General features: G+C 34.9%; 1 protein-coding gene across 3 annotated transcripts in view; it reads right to left on the bottom strand.

The window, feature by feature from the left end:
* The window catches only part of LOC134748025 (inositol-trisphosphate 3-kinase A-like), a 182,916-nt gene that overhangs the window by 49,713 nt on the left and 106,766 nt on the right, over positions 1–26,437 (bottom strand). The window contains exon 1 of one of the 3 annotated variants that reach the window (XM_063682743.1): positions 16,125–16,672. The exons of the other annotated variants lie outside the window; for them this stretch is intronic. Within the exon in view, the coding sequence (XP_063538813.1) occupies positions 16,125–16,580 (456 nt within the window). The 5' untranslated portion in view covers positions 16,581–16,672. Of the gene's footprint in view, positions 1–16,124; positions 16,673–26,437 lie in introns of those variants that run through there. 3 annotated transcript variants of the gene reach the window in all.

The following is a 26,437-nucleotide window of genomic DNA, read 5'->3' as shown; positions in this document are numbered from 1 at the left end:
TACCTACTATCTACATATTTAAAGTTTGAATGGCAAAAAACAATATCGATTAAATAAAATGGCAAAGTACGAATTGTACACGAGCCCCATCCAAGGGTGCCGTAACACCACACCACACAAATCTTTACAATGTCTTTTTTCCCCTTAGGACCGACTCACGCTTGACCGATTTTTACTTGTTGTTTATTTTGATTATGCAGAAAACGGCTAAAAATCACGTTTTTTTTTATGGGAGCCCCACTTAAATATTTATTTTATTCTGTTTTTAGTATTTGTTGTTATAGCGGCAACATAAATACATTAAACTGTCTAGCTATCACGGTTCATGAGATATAGCCTGATGACAGACGGACAGACAGACGGACAGTGGAGTCATAGTAATAGGGTCCCGTTTTTACCCTTTGGGTACGAAACCCTAAAAATGATACATACAGTTCAACCAGCTCTACATGTCTGTACATGATAATAATTCCTACAGAATAATTTAAATATGTCTTCTAAACTTTATTGCTTATTTTTAAAGTATTACGTAACATGTAACCGATCGACCTTCTAGAATAATATCTGAAGTGCAATAAACTTAACACTGCTCTAACACTTTGTCGCAATATATGTAGGAGTAAATGAATACGAGTGTGAAACATTAAACAAAGACTATTTATAAATAAAAGAAGATTAATTTATAATTTGTAGAGCTGTTTACATCCAAGTTTCGTGTTTATAAATAAATAGGGACGTACGTCATGCTAAATTAGAAAAACATCTCCGTATTTAGCAATTTAAGTTATACAAAATATTTCATTAAATGCGTCAAAAGTACCCTATTTTTTAACATATATATACACATATATTGATTAAAAATTAAATCATTGATCCTTATATATTGTCACTCCTCACATAACAACCGAATAGGTATAATATTGTCTTCGGTTACCGCGATAGTTACTCATGAAATAAAACTATGAAAACGGATTATATCGCACCACCACCATATTAACGTCGGGAAATTCAATATACGCAATATAATCCGTTTTCATAGTTTTATGTTAACCGAATAGGTTTAAGAATATTTGCGCCATAAAGCACACATTATAATAATAATGTCTATTAACTCTATTATGTACAAATTATCTTTAGAAGTACAAAACATGGAGTACTCGTAATTCCAGAGTGAACAATAGCATCGGTTCATTAGTACTTGCATTTTAGTTCTGCCACAGTTCAAATATATATAACCTACGGCGCAATTAGGGAAATGAATAAGAGATTCACTAGATATGAAATAGTAAAGATATGTGACGTCCCACGGGTAAAGGTGCCTTATGGCGGTTGGAGCTTACGCTATTATTAACGCACACGTAAGCGCCAACCACCATAAGGTACCTTTTGCCGTGAAATATCACATATCTTTACTATTTCACATCTAGTGAATCTCTAATTCATTTCTTGAATCGCGCCGCTAGCTGCCCGTAATTTTTTCGGCGTTGTTAAACCGACATTCTGATTTACTTCCGTTCAATTAATAGGGGAAAATACACCAGATAGTTAAGGAAATTAGATCGATATACAGTGTGGAAAGAATGAATGGGTCCTGGAGGAAAAGTACCTCAAAACCTTACGTCAGCTCATTTTGCTTAAAGGAAACATTCTTATATTTATGAAAATAAACAAAACTGCATTCAAAGATTTTTTTTTTTTTTCAATTTTGCTTGTCTAAAAATATTCTTCAATACTAAATATTCGATTTTATGGATATTTTGTACGACAGACGAGTATAAGGCCTAATGTTTCTTGGAGAAATGTCATCATTAACATTAACTGTATCGAATAGTAGAATAAATAAAATAGGGTGATTCCCGGGTGAAACAAGCAAATTTAAAAATATCTTTGAATGCAGTTTTGTTTCTTTTTAAAAATATAAGAATGTTTTCTTTGAGCAAAATGAGCTAACTTAAGGTTTAAAGGGACTTTCCCTCCAGGGCCCATTCATTATTTCCACACTGTATTTTAAAAATCAACCTACTGAGCGTCCTCCATCTGTCTAAGTCAGCTATCTGGTTTTACCCGCTAACTGGTTTCACCTCCCTTTTCCCTACGAACACCCCTGACTTAGGGAATGATAGAAGGGATAAAAAATAGGGTTACAAGCTATCTGTATGCTCTAATGATCTTATCATTTGTCTGTCTTTTGCATGATTAAGTACAGTCGAGTTCAGAATCATCTTTTCAAGCCAACCTTCCAAAAATATATTTACACGCCTCTGACGCCTCTCTGACAATAAGGTCGTGTAAATATATTTACACGCCTCTGACGCCTCTCTGACAATAAGGTCGTGTAAATATATTTACACGCCTCTGACGCCTCTCTGAGTCTCTGACAATAAGGTCGTGTAAATATATTTTTGGAACGACGGCTTGTAGAGAAAGATGTTTGTAAACTCGATCATATGTTACCTAAAAACTAAGATATACATACTTAAGTATAAAAATCTTCCAAATTAACTTTATTTTGTGTTTAGTTAACCGTAACTCCAACACGCATACCACCATTAAACTAGATTGTTTCCAGCCTGTTTAACAACAGACATATGTGTACCCTTTCTAGGTTACAAACATATTTGTACATTTTAGGGATCTGTAAGTTCAGAGCGTTCATTATAAGTTTCCAAATTTTTGCTTTTCCCTTAAGTAGGTTATGATGGTCGCGTAGGATGGATGGTTTGTTTTGATGTAATTCAAATATTAAGTACCTAAAGCCAGAATCAAATTATGGATCTAAATTTTGTGCCGGATATTTACAAGGAACCTCCGTAGAAATGAACGTCACTAGTGCTAAAAGCGCTTTTTACATAGGTTGCATATTGTTGTTTTAAAGTATGTGATGTGGCCTGAAATAGTTAAGGTTTTTCTTAATGTATCGTGATGTAAAAATCAAAATCTACACAAACAACTCGCTAAACAAAACTTAAAATTAAAATATGTATAAAACATTTATTGACAGGCAAGGATCACCCATAAAAAAAATTACAGACATAATTACACTATTTAACAATATGTATACCCGTGCTACTTAACAATAAATAAATTGCAAGTTGCGTCACAATAAAGTTCAAAGTTCAAAATATACTTTATTTATAGAATAAAAATAAAATAAAAATAATTTATTTTCAGACAGTTACAGTCCATAGTTGTTAGTATTAACTTACAGGCTATGTTGTGTTACAGAACAGTACCTACACTAAATTACACACATGAAATTACATACTAATAAATTACAAATTGTTGTGGCCGATCTATCGAACTGCATGTTTGTGAACATGCAATTCGATATATCGTCCCAAAACAACTGAATCTAACCTGTTGGCTATCATTTTCAGGATCTCGTTGGAGCTCCCACGTATACGGTGTACCACTGATGAGGCCTAGCAACAAGCACTTATGAATGGTGAATAATATGTACATTTATATTATCTTAAGCTAATTATCAGAGCAGTTTATTGATGTTAATATTATTCCATAATAATATGATCAAATTTAATACTAAAAATTTCACAAAAAAATCGTCAAACATATTTTTTTTGTAAAAAACACTAAAACTATGATACCGGATTATATCGCGTATATTGAATTTATAAACCATCCCGACGTTTCGAACCCTTCACAACGTTCGTGGTCAACGGGTGACTGAGGAAAAACTACAAAGTGCAAAAAATACCCACATACAAAAAATAATTACAGGCATAGATAAATAAGTAAACTTAAAAGTGCTTACTCCACATACGCGCATTAAAATCCATGACATAATAAGTTTCTAGCGATTTTTGCGAAAACTTATTTAAACTTATATGACTTATATGTATAATAAGCAGGCATCGTAAACTGCGAGCGAAATCCATTAAAGTACTAGGGTTTTCATACGTCTAACTGGTTGTCATACGTCAATTAAATGGATTTCGCTTGCAGTTTACGATGCCTGATAATAAGATTTAATCAGTACAGTATTAAGTTTTAAGCAAGTTTCAAACTTATTTATAACAAGTTTTACCATACCTCTCATACAACTTATTATTAATAAGCATGGATAGTCATGTATGGAGTGAGCACTAAGCTTACTTATATTTTCTCTATAGTCCAAGGAACCCACGCAGCAGCAGCGCTCCCACTTGACCGTTTTTTAACCATCTGTGTTTTTATTAACTTTTACTGGAGTTACTCACCGCCGCTGCAGTTTTACGGTTTCGTTAACCATAATTTTATTAATGTCCCAAATGAATCACATTCTTTGATCCGACGTGCCTTTGAAATGACGAATTACAAGACTAAAAATTAAAGTTCTTTGTAAGGTTTAAAGTTTTTAGCAGGTTAACAATAATGGCTATGCAAATTGGTACCGCCTAATTCTACCGCTGACTGTATCTGCTGCTTGGACACACTGCCTGTTTAAATACAATTGTCCTACGGACCATCTTATCTCAATCCATACTAATATTATAAATGCGAAAGTCTGTCTGTCTGTCTGTCTGTCTGTCTGTGTGTTCCCTCTTCACGCTTAAACCGCTGAACCGATTTAGTTGAAATTTGGTATACAGAAAGTTTGAGTCCCGGGGAAGGACATAGGATACTTTTTATCCCAGAACTCACCCCTCAAGGGGGTGAAAAGGGGGGTGGAAATTTGTATGGGGAATCAATAACCGCTGAACCGATTTAGATGAAACTTGGTATGGGGATAGTTTGAGCTGTGGGAAAGGATATAGAATAACTTTTATCCCCGAAATCATCCCTTAAGGGTGTAAAAAATGGGGTGGAAATGTATAGTATGGACCAATTTGGGGGTGAAAAAGGATGGATTAAAAAGCAGATTTGTTTTAGAATTAAGGTACCTAAATTACTAATTACACGCAGACGAAGTCGCGAACAAAAGCTAGTACAAAATAAACACCATTACCAGACGACATTGTTAACAATATAAACAAAATACACTTAGTAGGTAAGCATTGTGTAAAACAAAGAACGCATCGTAACTGAATCAGTATCAGTACAGTAGTCAGTAATCATCAGCGTGCATACTGATATACTTACCGAAGTTATGTTTGCATTGTCAAATGCTCTGGTTATTAAACATGTCAATTTCCGTTTAATTGTTGTTGTAGTTCAATAATACAAATACAATGATAAAAACAAAAAAAAACACATAATAGTATTTAGTATTGAAATCGGATATCATGGTGGCGAGTGGCGAATTATCGCTTAAGATTAAACATAACTACCCTAAATAAGATAGAAAATTAGACATGTAAAGAAAGAGTTGATGTAATCTTTTAAGATTTTTACAATCTGTCCATGAAAGGATTCCAGTCGATTTTTCTTTAATGAAAACAGAATTACATGCAATAAGAACGCGTAAGGCCTATTGGATACTTTTACTAGTCTTCGTCTGTACGTACCCCTATACTTTGCCTAAGAGGATACATGATATAAGTAGTAGTTACAATGTGGACACGCCCAAACGAACTCAAACTCCATTTAAGCACTTAATAAGCCTATTTTAACCGACACTTTGTTAGTAATCACACAGGATCTCTAGTCATTTTGTAATTATGATTTGGTTCAAGGATATTTTAAATTGTTGCCTATCCGATCTTGCATATGATGGTGCATACATGTAATGAGAATTAATAGATACTTTGTAAGTATCTATTAATTCAATAATCAATTACAGCCAAGAACTGGAAAATCAACACATAAGTTATTTTAAGTATAACAGCAAATTAAAACGTTCTAATATTTATTGTATTCAGGTTAGCCCTATTTTTATTTAAGGCGGTTCCCTGAGCCAGAAGGCGAAAAATCAACTTATATGATCCTGTTTTTCTAAGAGGAGTTGATATTCGTAGACGTGAAAAAAATATATGTAGTTCTTGACTATATTATCTTTAATATCATAGCTTCCGATACACGAATTATGCAACTTCGCTCGATACAATTAATTCCCAAAGTAACCTCTAACTCGGACTTTTAATCCAACTTTACTCGGTTATTTACATTTTGTTTATAAACAAAAAAAGAAGAAAAAACAATCTTAACTTAAATAGTAATTTTATAGCTTTCGAATTTCGATATTGTAGGGTAACGTTTTTAAAATAAATAAAAATCGACAAAATTCTATCAAAATTGACACTTGGCGCACATGATCTTTCCCGTTCTTTCTTGCGAAATGTGACAGAGACAGCGTCAAACCAATGGAACGGCCTTAAGTGAAATTTTTAGTTATTTGTATGTCTTTACTTTTCGCAGCTTTCAACTGTGACAGTTAAAATGTGACTTCTAGGCCCGCTCAATGTTACCCGTAAATCCAAAGTTATTTAAATTGATTGTACGCACTTACTGTTTCGATTTTAAATCTATTAATTATTTTGCAACCAACACCAGCCTATTTTCCTGGCCCTTATATATAATGTAAGCTGGAGAACATCGACCACAAATAGACATCCAGCATTCCAGCAACTATCGTCATCAATGATGCTTCATGAATACCTAACAGATGTATCTACTGTGACGCGATGGGAAGGGATGGGATGGGGTGAAGAATTCTTCGTCCCGAAATTCCCATCGCGTCACTATAGATACATATGTTGTGGACATCGGCTGAGCCTATTCATAAATGTCGTGAGTCTGTTTTCTTTATTGAGTTGGTTGGAGTTGGATTGATGTTTAAATTGTTTTTAAGTTCTATTCTATGTTATGTACCTATGTAATATTAAATCATTTCTCGAAAATAGCTCCAATAATATAAAGCTCGTATTTAGGTCAGGGGAAAGCTTTTCAGAGTTTCCAAGCCCTTTAAAAAAAAGGATGAAGTGAATTTTAAACATGAAATAAAACTATGAAAACGGATTATATCGCGTATATTGAATTTATAATACATCTCGACGTTTCGAACCCTTTACAGCGTTCGTGGTCAACGGGTGACTGAGGAAAAATTACAAAGTGCAAAAATACCCACATACTAAAAATAATGAACAATCATAGACTATAAACTTTAAGGCTGGTTGTACATGCAAAATCGGTTCATAAGGCTAGTTAAACACTACAATTATTTTCAAGTAAAGATATATACTACACCACGGACCCGATAAGATTTAATTCCCTCCTAAATTGTAGGAGGGTATCCCAATATGGGACCGGCAACAAGCTCGGCGGGACACATCTTTTTTCAAAACATATTATACTCAGAATGTCCAACATTATCCAACACTAAGGTCTCACAGTTCCTCCGATCCGTTTTCATAGTTTATTTCATGAGTAACTATCGCGGTAACCGAAGACAATATTATGAATTTTAAACAGTTCGTAATGAATCTTGAGTACCAATTTTATCATCGGATATCGACGTCGGTCACCCAGACATTGACTTTAAATTACACGGTCAGACATGCTTAGATAAACATTTAGCATAGGCATTGTTGCGCGACTTAACGGCAAAAAATGTACGATTAGTGTATTTTCACAAGATATTTTCACAATGGTTACCTATGTGTGTGGTTGGCCTTGGGCAGCATAGGTACATCCGACAACGCAAAAAAACATGAAAAAAAACATGTAGATTGTTATAAAAATCACACTTCGATCATTTAGCCATGGCGCTCTAAATACAGTGACGCACAGACGGCGCATAATTGTCATGATTAAACATAACAAAAAGTTAAACATTAAAAAAAACTTTACCCGGATTGAATTCATTTTTCCTATCCCTTTTTTGGAATAGTCAAAAATAGAAATTTCTAAATTATTAAAATTATTAACCGTTAGATAATGCATATTACTTAATAATAAATAAGTAAGTTAGCCCGCAGGGCAGCTTGTGGCGAGCTGCTGGAGAGTAACGACCCCACGAACTCGAGTGCTCCCGAGAGTCAGTCAGGGTCTCCGTCTTCGGCGTGTCTTCGTCAGTCGGAGTGGACCCCAAGGGGAACCGCAGGACTCTCGGCTCTGGCTTGCTTCATTGCCCGTCCAGAGGGAAGTCGTTAGAGCTATATGCTCCAGGGGTGGAAGTGAAAGATGCATAAGACGCGAGTTTGCACAGTAGCTGTTTACAGTCACTGGGTAGAAAGCGGCGTACACCTCTCGACAACCCTGAGCCGGTCACACCGGTGTTGCTCCTGGTCGTCTTCACGACGGCAGTTTCAGGGGCTGACTTAGTGGGCGGCAAGTCAGCGCCTGCCTTGATAACTCGTGAAAACATTGTTATGGCAGGTGCCCGGACGCCTTTGCAATAACCCGGTCTCATTGTCCACCCAAACTTTAATCTATAGACCGTTATACTGTTCACTTTTTCTATAATAGTCCCAATGCCTGCTGCGACCGGTTCATGGGTGTCTATATTGTTGTACCTGTGAACGGGTTCCAGCAGGCGTTCCATATGACATTAAAGCTCTCCAAGCCTATCAAAGTACCGGGATTTATAAGCCCATGAAATCCAAGCCAAGGAGAAACAAATAATAAGTTAAGCTTCTGCACTCTACAGAATAGGTTAAAATATGTTTGGGACTGGCAGTTTTGGCCTGACAGTTTTTATTAACCCCAGTGTGAAATTCTACCTTGATGTAAAAATCACGTTAGCACGTTTTCATTATTATAGGTAATCATAAAGAATACTTATAAGCAGTTAATAATGCTGTTTTCATCGATAGTCCACAGTGCCTTTAGTAGTGGTACCTTCTTCCTGAGAATATCACATATGATGTGGATGTGGATCACTCAGATATGTTAAAATCACGTTCTTATTAGTACTATTGTGGTGTGTACAGGCTTTATTTTATTATTTTATTTGTTTTAAAATATTTAAGTATGTAGCTCATTGCTTATTTATTTTAGATTATTTTAATTGTGGACTTAATGACTGCATGTATTAACATTGAATTGCAGTGAATGCAGTATTTTACTGCGTAGCTGTGCATTCATTAGCGATGAATATTCAATTTAGAAGTTTTTAAATGTATAAAACATTAGGTGGACAATGGTCAGTTAAAATCAAGCAATCATAAAACAACACTTAAAAAACAGGCAATTATTATTTGTTTCTAAAATATTTTCCCGAGAACTTTGTAGAACTCTTATTACTGACGCTATATTCGGTAACTACAAATAAGTATAAAAGTTTTTTAAGTAATTATATAAGTTCATTTTTAGTCTTGCAATCTTTAAATTGATAAGCTCACTAGAGGGCCAGATTTCCGGCGGTAGGTACCATTTACTTTTTTCCGAAAAATTAACAAGTCTTGGTTTATTGTTTGTTAGAATCACGAGGACTATTAATTGAGAAGAAAAAAAGTGTCTCCAGTTGTACAAACAAAATTAAAGCGTCAGTTTAGTGACGGTGTGTACAAAATGTATGTGAAAATGTGATATGTCGTATGATAAGTAACAAAATATTTCGGCCACTTTTTTCTTCTTTAAAATCTATAGCCCTTGTTATTCTGATTAGAAATAACCCAAAAGTTCTTAGCTTTTCGAAAAAAAACAATTTCGGGAAATGTCTTTATTCTCTGTATGTAAATACTGAACCCTAAAATCGTCGTCATTAATAATAATATTTTCGTACTCAAATTTGAACCAAACTTGATCAAATTGAAAAACATTAACAAGAGTTCCGTACATTTCAAGGAACCCGTTTTCGAATTTAACGTATGGCATTGGCTTTCCTTTCCGAGTGTAATTTTATTGGCATATTTTCGCCATTTCGTTAATGATGAGCACCGATTCCAGTCATTATCAAGGGTAACCTTTATATTTTTTTATGCTTGGGCCACTTAAATCAATTTAAATTGGTTTCTGACCAGATTTCTGGTCATTTTTAATAATGATAATTAATTGTTGTCATTAAAGTAAAAATAAGATGCGATTACTGACAAATTACGATTTTAATTCTGATTAAAGAGTCGCACCAACCAGTCGCCAAAAAGCCGCTCCGATACAATCAAAGTTACGCTCTCATTTAAAAACGATTTGCTGTAATAACAATCATGCCAAAGCTCTTGTTATTTCAGAAGAGGTTTTAAACTGATTGATAGATTTTGATAGCGTATCTTCAATAGGGGATATTACTGCAATGTTCTGCCACCAGAGTCCAGCACTAGCTACTTTAGTAAACCATAGAGTGACTTATACATACTGTACCTTTAACAGGTTTTTGACAAGTTTTCAGAGATAATAAAATATGACATTGATGCATCAAGGCAGATTACAGAGGACCTACCGGGAAATTTCGCTGCCTCTTTATCGCTCGAATATGCAAGAGTGACAGAGATGTTAAATAAAGAAATTTCGATTTTCTTGTTTCGCGATAGACCCTCAGATTGTGGTAGTGGCGCCCTCTACGCAGAGTTTCGCGTCATATTCCATATTTGCGGCTAGATTCGTGTGACTTAATATTTCGAAAGATAAGATAAAAAGATAAGTATAAGATTTTAGGATTTAATACATTTAAGCATTTGAAAAGTAAATACGCTTATATTTTGTAAGTTACCTATCATTACTCCCCGTACCTACAATATTATCGTTTTCGATTATTTCTGCAATTACACATTCGACGCAACGTACAAACATCAACATTTATTCTAACTGTACATCGGTGAACCTTATTACAAAGGCATAATAAGGTCCACTGATGTACAGTTAACAGTGTGGGCGATGGTAACTACACAAAAGAAGTGACGCTTTCCAATGTCTCCATAATATATGCCATTAATACGAAACCGACCGATGACCGATTAATAATAATACGCGAGTGACCCGTTTAAAATAAAATGATTTTATACGAAACCAACCATCCAAAAAATAGCGCGTGAAAGTCTTTAGAGAAAGGAATGACGTATTAATGACGCACGAGAGCGAGTTGACATTCGAAACGCGTCCGGTGACGTCATCAGAGATGCAATCTACATCTTTCACATACACTTTAATTAATTCAATGTAAACTTTATGCCTTTACAACAGAGGGTATCTAAAGTGCCTAAATAAATTTGCACAAAAGAGTTTAAGCAAGCCTACGTTGCTGTAAAAGGTTCAAGTCGCTCCAAAAGTACTTCTTGATCGAATCCAAGTGCAATATAAAAGAGATAAAAAATGTTATGGGTAGCCATTTATAGGCACTAAACAGGTATCGTGCGTGGTATTCTGTTCTTCATCGTGTTGAGAGCACATTTCAATTTGCCACGGTCGATGAACTTTGCCAAAAAACCTCGTTACGCGAATAATATTGTTACTTCAGTCAAGTTGTTATTGTTACTTGGGTGTGTTTTGTTTGTTCTTATGAAGAACTTCCAATTTGCGAGGCTCGTGCTCCTATTCGAGTTTCAAAAATGTAGGTAAAATATAATACAACCAGTGTTATTACCCAATATACATACTTTAGATATCTTTTTCCGTCAATATTTCTTTGCTACAATTTACATCAATAAGTTCTATGCCGAAGCATTACGGGCGACTTTTATTGTATTGTATTGTATTTGTATTTTTTCATCATACCCCGCATAAAAACCCGTGCAATCTTACCCCAACGCACCTTACTCGTTGAAGTAGGTATAGATGTGCAAGTTTATACAAAAATTAGAAGTTTCCGAAAATTTCGAAATATTACCTTCAAGTATTTCAAATTTTACAAGTTACGCTCTTTTCTCACATCGTTGCTATATTATTATCTAACAATTATGGACTCTTACTCTTTGATGGGCGGTTGCGCCAAATAGTCTGACACCGCTATAACCTACCTTTATCTAACCTAACCTAACCTTACCGTTACCTTGTCACTGGTTAAATTATCCCACTGGACTGAAGCCGTTTATTTAAAAAACTGAACTGAACTGAAAGTCTGACTCTAGGTACTAACGTTGATTTGTTTTCAAAGGTGTGCCATATTCCTAAATCACATGTATACATATGCGGTAATGTCAGTAATGTAATGACGTCCGAATACCAGATATGGTGTTTGACGCAGCGCTACCGGACGGAGCCGGAGGTTCGTGCACGGAATGCGTTTACTGGAATAAATTGTATTGTGACATGGATCTGCCGAATAAAATTAATAATACAACAGTTATCGACGCCATAGATATAAAAAAACATTCTTGCTTCTGCACAGCGAATTAAAAAAAATATGATTTGGCAATTTTTACCAGAAGAAACTGGTCAAAACAACAAATCCTATAAACCTATATATTTTTCAAACTCGATAGGTACGCTGACAGTTGTCATTTCAATCCAATTTTGTGAGATTTGGCGTTTTTAAGTTATACATTATATGGAGATGACATCTGTTACCCTAACCCTACTCATCGAGTTTAAAAATACTATAGGCATTTTTATTCAAATATAGGTATAGGTAACTTAAAATTAAATTGCCGAATCCCTTCTCACGAAATTCTAGCGGCATTGGAAACTTTTAACAAAATTGAGAAAACTTTAGGTTCTTTGATGTACAGTCAAGTGTAAATAAATGGGTGCATATAACGTACTAAAAAATATGTCCCATATGACATAACAGCTAGGGGACATATTTTTGAGTATCATGTGTGCACCCATATTTTTACCCTTGGCTGTACTTAGGTACTCCAGTCATTAAATTTTACTGTACGCTTATACTAGCGGAATGGAAATAATTGATAATAAAAATAAAAATAAAAATAAATATTTTTTATTATTATTAATTGTATTGGACACATACAAATAAAATAAATATTGTTGAAATCGATTTACATGACAAAGAATAATCCCTAACATTAATTACATACATTAAGTCGCGCATATTAGTTAGCCGAATTTTGCCGATAGATTGCGATGTACACAATTAGGTATATTTAGTATATTTCTAGTCAAAAATGTTTCGTGTTTGTACTTCGAACATGAGATAGTTGAAAGTTTGTACGGAACCCTCGATGCGCGAGTTTAACGAACTCGCACTTGACCGGTTTTTATAGATGATGGCGATACCAATTACAAACAAATAAATACCCTACTCGAAATTCTTACTACAATTTGGCATTGTGGGTTATAATTATTTACACAAGGTAGGTACTATGTACCCACTACACGTGAACGTATAACGTATGTATTATGCAAGTTCTGAGGGACTCAGGACCTCTATTCCAATTCAACACGTTCTTGGTCATATTCATGACGTAGGTGAATTACTAAGCATTCTGTTCACAGCTGGATACGAATCAATTAAAGGTGAATGTCTATATTTTTTACTATACCTTGTTGACTTACTAATTATTGAAACCACCTATGCTATGTATCTATTAAATATCTATGGACCTAATTCTCGAACAATTTAGTATTTTTAGAGCTCCGTCCAAACTTTGCTCACGGAGCTAAATGGAATCACTTCGGTTTGCTTCGAACGGTCTTGGAAATTAGTTACCTATTTCAATCTTTTGTCGAAAGAGGTTGCTATTTGAGTATTTACTTACAGGTATATATGTGGGCAACTATATAAACCCTAGAAACCTAGAAACATAATTTAGAAGCCATCTTTTTTAATTCGACCCCACCTCTAAGTTAATGTTAGCAAAGAGGAGCGTGTATTAAAGGGTTATTGTCATAGTAAATTTTGTCATAAAAAATATCAAAAAACGTGCGAGTTGGACTCGCGCACGAAGGGTTCCGTACTAATACGCAAAAAACGGCAATAAATATTTATTTTATTCTGCTTTTAGTATTTGTTGTTATAGCGGCAACAGAAATACATCATCTGTGAAAACTTCAACTGTCTAGCTATCACGGTTCATGAGATACAGCCTGGTGACAGACGGACAGACGGACAGACAGACAAACAGACAGACAGACAGACAGACAGACAGACAGACAGACAGACGGACGGACAGTGGAGTCTTAGTAATAGGGTCCCGTTTTTACCCTTTGGGTACGGAACCTTAAAAATATATATATATAAATGATTTTTAGTATTTTCTTTATTATTTTTAGAACGCGATATGACATTGAGATTTGAGCCATGTTCTTTCACTGATATGTTAAAAATTGTTAAATATCAAACGGTGTCGCCATCTACACGAGCATAGGCCAAATGTATGGCGCCATCTATTCGAGCATAAATTTTGCTTGATTTTCCGAGGCACGTTTTATTCTTAGACTTTACTTATCTTATTATTATTTATTTATTGGAAACAATGTAAGTTTACAGTTTAAAACCAATTCACTTACATGCTAGGAGTACAGATATACGCAGTTACATACATCTTTGTTGTTAGTTAAGTAACATGTGTAATGTTTACCACGGAAACAGTACCTATGATATTTGATCAGTGTTTCTATTTCTAATTTAAAGAAAATGAAAATTGTGTTTTATTTGATAGCATTGACTGATCAGCATTATTTAAAAGTTAAATAATTATTCGTCGTGGTAAACTGAAATTCACGCCATCTATTGCAAAGAGTAAGAACTTGTACGAAGTGATACAACAAGTGCTGTAGTTGACCTGCGTACTCGCATAGCGCGGTTAATTGTTTAATGGAAACTGTACAGATGGCGCTAGCAGTCTTAAGAGATCAAAAAGAACTTAAAAAGCTTTGATAATTAACTGAACGATTTTAGTTAATTGTCACTGCCATCTTGGTACCTACTGAAGACGGTGACATCGTTGCGAGGCATTACATAACCTTGTAATATGTTTTTATTTTAAATTAAGTAGCTTCCTCCCGACTTTGTCCATCTAGAAGTCGTTGAATTCCTAAACCTACCGAGCCTGTCGCTCCCGCTTAGTACTCCCTCACTTTGAACCTTATTTCACCCATTAGGGAATGAATTTTGGGACGAAAATTCATTTAAGTATATATGTCACTTGCCAGGTTATAATCTGGCAAGTGCGGTGCGCTGGTGTGCCAGATTTCATCAGAGAGATTGACGTGCGTATTCGAATTTTAGTTATTCAATCTGTTTCCGATATGATACTGATCGGTTAGTGTCAAAAGTGACATTTCTTCAACCAAAAACGTCACTTTTGACACTGACAGATCAGTATCATATCGGAAACAGATCGATTAACTAAAATTCGAATACGCCCGTGAATCTGTTTAATTTTGTTGTGGCGAAGGTGTTGAAAGTTTTTGTGCGTGAAGGAGGAACATACATTCAGTCATTCGCAAATCCAAACATTAAAATATCCAAACACAATATTTCACTTATAATATTAGTAGGATAAATATTGTCGCTATTAACCGAAATGTGTCCCAATTACATCGGATCTGTTCATCCATTATATGTATTGACAGATGTTATCGATCCATTGTCACCTCGCCTCGATCGATAGGCCGAAGAAACCCGAGTGCTTTGGTTAATGCTTGGTGGGTTATAATGAGATAAACACAGACTCGTGGGCAGACAAACATCAGGAGCGATATACCTACTATGACTTTAATGACAGCTCGTGATATAGGTATAACTCGGTAGGCCTTTTTGAAGAGTGGCAATGTCATTTATACATGTCTAAATATGAATTAGGTACGTCGGTAAAAACATCGTTACATTATAACGGCAGCCATGTTACAAGACTTGGGAAAACTTAATTTACACGCCAAAAATAGATATCTCTATCTACGTACTTCCGTGTGATTTGTTTTGACCGGGTGCAAGGTACACTATTTCCTTATCCAAATATTTTAGGTACACAATATAAATATGAACCTTGCTTGAATGAACGAAATCAATGATCTCGATTATTAAAATGAACTTTATGGTCATATTGTTACCAAATCGAAAAGCAAGGAAAGGAGAAAGGAAAAATAATAACACGCTGTTTACTAACCTAAAAAAAAACCGGCCAAGTGCGAGTCGGACTCGCGCACGAAGGGTTCCGCGTACCATTACGGAAAAAAACAGCAAACGTTTGTTGTATGGGAGCCCCATTTAAATATTTATATTATTCTGTTTTTAGTATTTGTTGTTATAGCAGCAATAGAAATACATCATCTGTGAAAATTTCAACTGTCTAGCTATCACGGTTCATAAGATACAGCCTGGTGACAGACGGACAGCGGATTCTTAGTAATAGGGTCCCGTTTTTACCCTTTGGGTACGGAACCCTAAAAATTAACATATAGGTACGTACCCGTTTTAACGCCTTGTTTGCATCAGTAGGGTTCGGCATGTAGAAATCCACAATGCCAAGCAGACAGTCATCACAGCGACAAACATCACTCGGTAGCGAAGACATAGACCCGAAGCTGCTGCAGCTATCCATAGAATCCGTTCTCACTAGCTTCCCTGTACTTAGAGCCTCCATCTTAGCTACTAGCAGAGATTCCATGAGGCTTCTAGGCCTGCCGGGGGATCGCGAGCGACGAGCGAAGTCAGGACTCTGCGATCTGTATCTTAATACATCAGGAGACAAAGGACGATAGCGTTCCAGCACGTCAGGCGACAACGGGCGTCGCAGATCTAGAGACAAGTCAGGTGACATCGCGCGGCGCGTCAACTCAGGCGCAACTAGGTCTGACGAGGATGCGCGTGAGAGCGGAGGCGTAACGCTTCGGCAATGTGACGATGTCATCTTTGAAGCACGCATTGATGGCTCCTAAACGATTAGGTATATAAATCCCAGTGTTCTGATGAGTTAAATCCAAACAATGCATATGACACGCATCAGTGGTTTTTATTAAACAAAATTCAATATTGAATATACATTGTATCACTATTATACTGAAGTATCATACATATAAGGTTTGTTTATTCTTAACACATTCACTGGCAGCAACCACCCGCTAGGCGGGTTCTCTGTTCGTTGGCGCTTTTCTCTACAGACGGTTTATCCCGTGTTATCGACTACGCCCGTAGCGCGTAGCTCGCGCTGGCACTGAATATGTTAAACTGTACGAGTATGTGTTAATAGCATACTTGATAAGCATTTTACTGTAACTTAACAATACCGGGTCAACAATTTTATTAATTTGATTCAAACTAATGTTTACACAAAACTTGCTACATATAATTTTGTTATCGCTGTCAAATTAACACAGTCAAAATTGGGGCCTCATGGCAAGGTAAGGTAAGGTAAGGTGTACCTAATTTAAAGATTTAATATTAAATCATTTTACGGTTTAGACTCACTTGTTTTAGTCACTCGCGCGACATGTTTCGCAACGTACGCAACACACGGTCGTCGTGAACGCTGCTCGCACTATTAGTGCTTGAGAAAGGAGACCTAGGCTCTCCGAAACATGTCGCGCGAGTGACTAAAACAAGTGAGTCTAAACCGTAAAATGATTTAATATTAGTATGTCTCACAACAGTTTAAATTCGATTAAAGATTTAAGGTAATTTTTTAGGTTACACAACTTTTGTTTCTAATTCTTTCATGTACAAATGAATGTCTCTACATTAACCAAGTTCCAATTTGACACTCAATAACAAGATTTCCTTATACGTCGCGAATTTGCAAGTTTATTTTAAGCACGTGAGATGTAAATTGCTGGCGATTAAATTTCGTATGAGCGGCGATATTTTGTTGAAATGACTGGACACGGCGTTTTTATTCCAAGCTTTGCGGTAGTTGTATAATTATGATAAAGTTTTTGGAACATTTTATTTAAGTGTTTTTATATACCAAATATTACAGCCAGTATTTAATTTACTATATCAATCTCACTAATAATTGCTCTAGGACCTCTAGGTAATGATGAAACGCTCTGAAGGTGGTATCTATTTTAGTATAATGTATTCTAATAGTTACCAAAATTATGTAAATGAAAACGATGTTTGTCAGTTAGGAAAAATCTAATACGCTCAAATATTAACCTAAAAACGTGGAAGCTGCTACTGACAGATACATAACTATATAAAAAACTGTCAGTGACTCATGGTACGAGTATCTACAGAACGCGGTTATCTCCTTATTTTAAAAAGATTAATGATCCACTCATGTATCAAACCGGACCCGCAAACCAATTCATAGCAAGTATTTATTTCCTTGTAAGTTTGTTTGTTTACATCTGGCTCCGAACCAATACAGGTCATTAGTTATGCTATCCACGTACGAAAATGTAGCTTTAGACATCTGCGTCACTACCTTGAGCATAAATATGATCACTAGAAGTGACAACTTGACAACCATAAAATTACATGGAATACGTTATCTATTGCTTAAGATACACAAAAGAGACTTTAAAATACTCGTCAGAAAATTTAGAATTGAATGAAAATAAGAACAATACCAAATAGCCCGCCGGATAATTCCATTATTACTGTTATCTAAGAGTTAAATCAACTTAATTCGTAAGCATAAATCACTATTTTATGCATATACATTAGCAGGTTTCAATTAAATAAATAAGATATTCAATACTTGTTTAGTTGCCTTGGTCAGTTTTGTGACGCAATACCTACCTACGCCAAGGAAATATTTAAAAAAAATGTGTTCGGTTTCATTTACATATATAAAAACTACCATTTCGGAGATCCGTTCTAGATTGTTTCTTTTTCCAAAATTTTACTAAGGTGCAATAACATGAGGCAAAGAGAATATAAAGTGTATCGAGGGTTATTGTAATAGTAAAATTTTGTAGTCACAGTAAATTTACTGCCATCTATCGACACAGGATTGAAAACTCAAAATGATAATGTATAAAAATATCAAAAAATGTATATATGTATGTATATAGGTAAATATACACGGTGGCTAAAAAATAAGTGCATTCCCGTTACACCGACCATCGACCGGTAACATCGATCGATTAACGCGACCATCATCTAAATAAAATATGTAGGTACAGCCAAATTATCTAGAGGTTTTAAAAACGGCTATTGAGGCTCCAAATGTCGTCGGAAAAGAGAGAAACTACTTTGTTTCTTTGTAATCGTATAGGTATGTGTAAATGGTTAGGATAATCTCGCTTTTCTTGCAACTACGTGTCTGGTACGAGCGTTGTATAATCCGATAATAATCTACGAGCAGCGTGCCTGTGCACGCTTGACTCGCTTCCTTGTTGAATATCGTTGTGCTAGGCTGAACGGTCGAATTTCTAAATACTTACCAGAATAAATAGTAATACTTTAAACAACATTGCATTTTGTTTTGTACGTGATTGAACGGTACGGCGGCGGCGGGGGAGGAAATCGCGTCCATATTCATTTTTATTTTATTTTTAAAGATGATAATTGTAAACATTCATAAAAACCGGCTAAGTGCGAGTCGGACTCGCGCACGAAGGGTTCTGTATATTCTGTAACATTACACAGAAAACGGCAAAAAAATCACGTTTGTTGTATGGGAGCCTCACTTAAATATTTATTTTATTCTGTTTTTAGTATTTGTTTTTATAGCGGCAATAGAAATACATCATCTGTAAAAAAATTAACTGTCTAGCTATCACGGTTCATGAGATACAGCCTGGTGACAGACGGACAGACAGACAGACGGACGCACGGACAGCGGTGTCTTAGTAATAGGGTCTCGTTTTTACCCTTTGGGTACGGAACCCTAATAAAAACATTTAAATATAAGCCTAAAGCGTAGAACATTATTAATACACTACTAAGAACGATTAATTTTCCTCATAGTGTAACCCGTTCGTATAAAAATACCGCAAATCAATGTACAGGTTAGCCGTTTGGCACTCGCATACTAGAGGTCAAAACAAAATTTTTGACCCGCAGTTCCTAAAAAAAATTCCCTGGGGGGGGGGGGGGGTAATGGTAAAACATTTATTTAATTGTATAAAAAAAAAATTTTTTTCCAAAACCTATCGTGTGTAGTATCATACGAAAGGGCTTTTTGGGGCGATTCTAAAAATATATCACATCATTACATTTCGGGCATTTTTTTTTTTAATTAAAACAAAAAGAATTTTCGAAACATACCAAGTTTGGGCTCCTCCAGATACGATATGGCTAATTTTTTTTTGTACAATATACCACAAATGATACGTGATATCCTCATGTCTAACCCCAAGAAAGCAATTTTGAAAATAATATCATTAACATTTTTTTTTAATTTTACAAAGTGACACAGTTCTACTTCAATACTTATTTCACGAGACTTATGGAACTATACTGCAGATACGGTACATATTAATCATAAAATGATACGTAATATCCATATATCCTTTAAAACTTTCGCGGTTTAAACACATATTAAATCACATTTAGAAACGGGTCTATCGCGAATTTATTTTGTTACCTTTATTTACCGAAATCGCCAAGTAAACAAGTCCGCGATCGCCGAACATCTACTTACATGCGGCGCAAATCACTGGATTGAGCTTCATAAACCAAAAGTTGTCTCCACTGAACGCCATTATTATCCTCGAGTTGTGCGAGAAGCGATTGAAATCAAGAAGCACCCCAGAAATTTTAATAGGGAAGATAGTTTTAACTTATCGGCAACTTGGGGACCAGTGATCCAGAAGTTAAAGCCAAGGGATCTATCTTCGGATGTGTGCGCGGATGTTGTGAGTGTTGTGTGTCGGACTATTGACAATAATTAACTTTTATGTGTAGTGGGTGGTTTGAAAATGTGATGTCTACCTCGAACTTTAAATGCACTTTTCGTGGGGTAGTCACACAAATCTCTGTTTTGACATTTTGCTGGGACGTCAGTTAGCCGCGACCATGACCAGTGAAACCTGTGTCGAAACGTCGGTAAATAAAGGTAACAAAATAAATTCGCGATAGACCCGTTTCTAAATGTGATTTAATATATCCATATATCCAACGGGAAATACCTCTTTAACCCTTTAACTGCGCCTTTTCATCAGTTGGTATAACTTGTTTAGTTATTGACACAAAATATCAAGGTTGTATCCTCCAGCTACGATATACCTTACTGATTTTTTTTGTACAATATACCACAAAATGATACGTAATATCTTGATATCGAACCCCAAGAAAGCAATTGAAATTGGGGTCGAGCGGCTTCCGCTATAATGGGCTTCTAGTTTCACTAAATCTTTCGTCCAGGTTTTCCGGGGCCTCAGACTAACGAGACCACTGATCAATGTTCTCGAGATTTCTGTAATTGTGAGATTCAGCGGACATACTAGATCTCATGCATGACATGGGTTACGTGGTGACTGACAATTTTCCCATTTGGAAACAGTTCCACCTTTTTTTTAGATTCTCTCTTGGCGATAACTAATTGACATTTTCTCACTTCCTTAATCAAACCCGAAAATAATTTTCATGTTGTAACCTAATTCAAAATCATATAAAAAAAAATGTGTTAACAGTTTTTTTTTTACAAACGATACGGTAATAATACGTTTTATTACGAGTATGTAGAGTAGTTTACAGACTGTGTAATGAAGTAATCGAACTTATTATTCATGATTAAGATTTATACAATCGGGTTTTAAACAATCGGAAAGTCAGTCAAGCGAATAAAACAAGAACCAAATATCGTCATAACAAAAGGTGGTTCCATCTTATCCTGAGCGCCATTTGTAGCAAAATGGTACTGAAGTTCAAGTTTGTTGTAATGTTTTCTGTAAACAATTGCGTTTATATTACTTTATATAGTACGTGTTTGTGTATTGGTATTGGCCACTGCATAAACAAATATAAACAGAACTTAAACTTTCTTACGCAAGCCACATAAAGCTTACTATATACGGAGCAGCCGAGCGGCCATATATCAAACCCACCGATTTGTCACCAGTAATGGAGCGTTTAGTATCAGCTGATAATGAGCGTTGCGACACCGAAACCAAAAACAAATACACCAAATAAACACCCTTAATATCAACGACATAAGGCCTAATAAATATAATAATGGTTGATAAAGGTTTTTCAACGGTAGCTATGCTAATAGAGACTTATTTGGTAACGAAAAGCTGATATAACCAGGCTACTGAGTTTTCATTGTGTGGCTTCTAAACAATTAGAAGTGAATGTGCTTTTAAGTTATGTCTTAATAGACTTTCTTTTTGTATTATAATGGTGGTTATTGTTTAATACAAGTAGGAACAGGCTTTGGCATTTAAGAAACATACAAAACGAAGTATAGTAAATAAATAATTAAAAAAACAGTAATAAATAGTTAAACATTTAAAAAAAAGTACAAAAACGAACTAATCCCACCTATAATCCCATCTAGTTAATGACCAGGGAGGGATAAAAACTGAATCTAAGTACGGCCTGGGTTTCATACTGGGTTTTATATTTTGAATTTACCATTTTTAATTCAGAGTATTTTTAAGATATGACTTTTATTTATATAAGGTGTATAAGTATATGACTTTTATTTGGAAATTATGTGACATTATTTAAATGCATTGAATTTTATATGAATGTTTTTGATAAATTATTATTGTATCTTAAAGATATGTAAATTTTATGTTAGTGTGTAAGATATTTTTTGCTATGCCCTACCAGGGTATCAGTGCCTCTTACTTTGCAAATACCATCTATGTAATGTAATGTACATGATTATGCAAATAAATAAATACTAAATACTAAGAATAAATTTAATGGACACAAACACAAGTTTGTGGAAGAGGTAATATTTTGTTTTTGTACAAATGTGGTACAAATTATACTCTACAAAGTAACCGAAAATTCGTAGTATCAAATTCTATCACTTTGTCCAGAATGTATTCAGAAGGAAAAGGTTGAAACGCTGGTATTAAAAGGAGGACAAAATCGAGGCAAGCTAGTCATAATAAATAAGCGATGGGATAGGGTGTCCATGACGTCGCATCAATTAGTCCTCGCATTCCAACTGAGCGTTTAAAAATACCATCTGCTAAAAGGCTAAATGGCTATCACGTACTGCATATAAAGTGCATGTTTTATTACCCCTTTTATTTATTACATGTTTTACATGAAACCAGTCAATCTACACAAATTTGTGTCTTAAATATTGTACTACAGGGTTGAAATTAAAAATTAAAACTAAATTAAAGGCTGTTGCGTGCGATCAAATCGTAAAACCGATGAATTATAGACAGCTCTGAGTTAAATCTGTGTTTTATTCTTAGGTAGGCTTCAAGTGATAAATGCAAATGTACATAAATAATAATGATAAAATATATTGAACCGTGCAATCAAAGCCAAAAACATATTTTTACTAAGTACTGCACCTTGTCTATTGTAATAATAATAAGGCGAAAAATGTACAGTCAGCAAAGTTATTATTTGCGCGTACACTATTTATTAGTTTGCGGGTACGCGCATTAAATAACTTTGCTGACTGTACATTTGCTGACTTTATCAGTCCATTTGACATTTTTATAGTGCACAAATATCATTTATTTGGTCAGACCATCACAGTTTTTTTTTACAGAATTCTAGTCACGACAAAGGGGAAACTAATTTTGCATGCAAACAACTGAATTTAAAATCAAGTCACATGGTATCAAACCAATAAATAAAACCTAATGAAAATAACAACAATTCCAGATAAGCATAATACGAGTCGCATGCGCACGCGCAAACATACTAATTATATAATGTGACCACACGTGAGCACAATACTGAGACCATAGGAAAAATTTAATAATACTTATTTATTTATTATAATTATCCTCCGCCCGCGTAAAGGGCGTTAAACACTTTTAACCCCAATTTTAACTTTAGGGGTCGAATTTCCAATCCTTTTTTGAGTTACAAAATATTAAGTTATTAAAGCTTTGCGCAAGTGCATTGTAACGTACTAGACTAGTGTATGACACAGTTAAATATTATTACCAAACCCCGTTATCACTGAAAATTAGGGTTAGCAAAACTATCTACCATGGGGAACTTAACCGTCTTCGGGAACTCAACTTCGCACGAGTAAAATAAATAATATTTATTTTACCAAGAAATAGATATCAGTTGATTTCACAATAAATAGAGCTGCGTACAAAACGTTACACTTAAGTAAAAACAAACTTCGCCACCCGTCCCCAATTTCGCATTTCATTTTTAGGGTTCCGTACCAAAAAGGTACAAAAGGAACCCTTGTATTATATGGTAACATATGTCATATCATAAATCATACCTATCATATCATATGGTGCGAGTGCGACTCTGTCTGTCTGTCTGTCACATTGCTAAATATCTCGAGAACTTAAGAAGGAAAATGTGAAAAAAAAATACCATTCCTCCCTTATCTCCGAAGTTTACCAAAGAAAAATTATGAAATTTTTAGGTAATAACAACATTATCATAAATATTACAGGAAAATATAATCACACCTCTATCTTGAAAACCTTTTTTTTTTAATTATCAAAAAACCTTTTCTACTATAATTTGCAATTTAAAGCCCCTTTGCGGTGTTTATTATACTTGAAATATCTATCATATTACACTAAAAACACCTTATTTCAAATAAAACATTGTAGAAATCGGTTTACATGATAAATAATTTACCCTGGTCGTGCAAATTAGTTAGCCAATTTGCCGATAGACAGCGCTGTACACAATTACGCTTAGTATACTTCTGGTCAAAAGTCTTTCGTGATTATAATTACATGAGAAAAGTGAATGTTTGTACGGAACCCTCTGTGCGCGAGTTAAACGAACTCGCACTTGACCGGTTTTTTTTATTATGAAAATTATACTCGGACAATCTAAATTGGTTGTTGATTTACTAAACGCTCACGATACGAGTTACAATGGTTAGTTATTATATGCTAACTAAGGCAAAGTTATGTACCTACTAAAGACGAATTTAAGGTAATTATTTTGGCAACCCTTATTTTAAATCAATTGCAACATTGATAACGGGGTCTGGTTAGGTTTAACCATTATTACCCATTTGTTTCTGTGCAGACTACTAATCTCGTGGTGTCCCCACTAGCCCACTACTTAATAACCATAGAGACATAGACATCTCCCCGGGTGGCCATAGCTCAGACGTTTGATCGGTTCATTACTTGATTAACAAAAAACACCTACATTAATTATATTTCCTAGCAATGAGCTTAATGAACCCTAGTCTCATATAGCAAACGGACTTTTTTGGAACGAAAATATCGTAAAGATAGGAGGTTTTTATAGTTACACTGCCTCGTGATATCCCTGTATAATTTTTTTGTTCACTAGAATATTTCTGGAATGCTTGTTGTTAATGAAGCAGATTTTTATGTCAATGAAGCAGATTTTGGCTTAATGGTTAATGCAGTTAACATTACTTGAGAATTGAGAAGTTTAGGAGGTAAAAAGTTTGTAGTTTGTTTTTATAAAAACCTTGAACAGTTAGGTGGTGAGAGAACCTAACTTTTCAAGGTTTAAGAACCCCATGTTGTTTGTCAGTTGAAACAAAATGTAACCTACCTAACCTTTCATGGAATGATATAATTTTTTTAAAGGATGTTCTCTTACGTGATTAATTAATATTACTAAATAAATTAAAATAAAGTAAAGGTTATAACGAAAAAGTTGGGATACCGCCTTCGTGAAACTATTAAACGTCAACGTAATTAATTATGTACGCATTAACGCCCAATAAATTAGTTCAAATAATCAGTCGCTAATAGCTGCTTCTAATCAACTTTCCTGACCTTCGCCACGCCTTCGAATAATCAATTACAAGCTCTTGTGTCTCTTTCATAAAATTACATTGTTAATTATTATGGTATACAAAACAGGCCAAATGTGCGCGAAGCAATGGAGGGTTCCGTATCTTTACTACTATAAAAAAAGCTAAAAAACAAAAACGTTATAGTTACGGACAATTTTTCACGGCACTTTATTATTAACTAAGTGCGAAATACGTGGTAGTGGAGGAAATACAACAGCGTGGGAAAAAAGCGAACTTTCATGAGATGCCATCTTCATACTATATATATGTACCTAGGTATATATGTGGTATTTAAATATTAGACAGCTGTAAACTGCCTGCCAACTAATGTTTCCCATACTCGTCATGGCGGCGTCACAGTCATGTACGGAGCGAATAGGAGGCCTTTTTTGCTGTACCTAAGTACAGCTTTATTCAAATCATAATATTGATATTTTAATAAAATTATTGTTATTTCTAAATGTTATGATATTTATAGCCCCACAAAACTCAAGAATGTGTTTATCATGAACGTTGATTTAGAGTTTTAATTTTCAACTTTCTTTATAAATCTATTTGAGGTAATTGAGGTGTTTTACATACATAGGTATGTAACTATTTATGTCGTTTTAAGATTGAACCCAAAAAAACTAAATAATTGTTAACTTTTCTTACAACACTCCCAACTATGTAAATAGTTTGGACAAATTAGTAATTACCTTATGGTATTTATGTCCTTATACAGTGTCCGTGTATCTCTTCTACTTGAATGATTAAGTGCCTAAGTACAAGACCAAGAGCTTAACGACAACAACTTAGTAGAATCACACAAAAAAATCACCTTCCAACCATTAATCAACCCTAAAAGCACATAGAATTTCACATGCAAAAACATCTAATAGCACTAATATTCACAAACTTGATAATAGCGGGTGTGATGTGTG

Source organism: Cydia strobilella, chromosome 15 (assembly GCF_947568885.1).
Source record: "Cydia strobilella chromosome 15, ilCydStro3.1, whole genome shotgun sequence".
Classification (NCBI taxonomy): domain Eukaryota; kingdom Metazoa; phylum Arthropoda; class Insecta; order Lepidoptera; family Tortricidae; genus Cydia; species Cydia strobilella.
The sequence above is the reverse complement of the archived record's forward strand: the minus strand, read 5'-3'. Positions and strand labels throughout refer to the sequence as shown.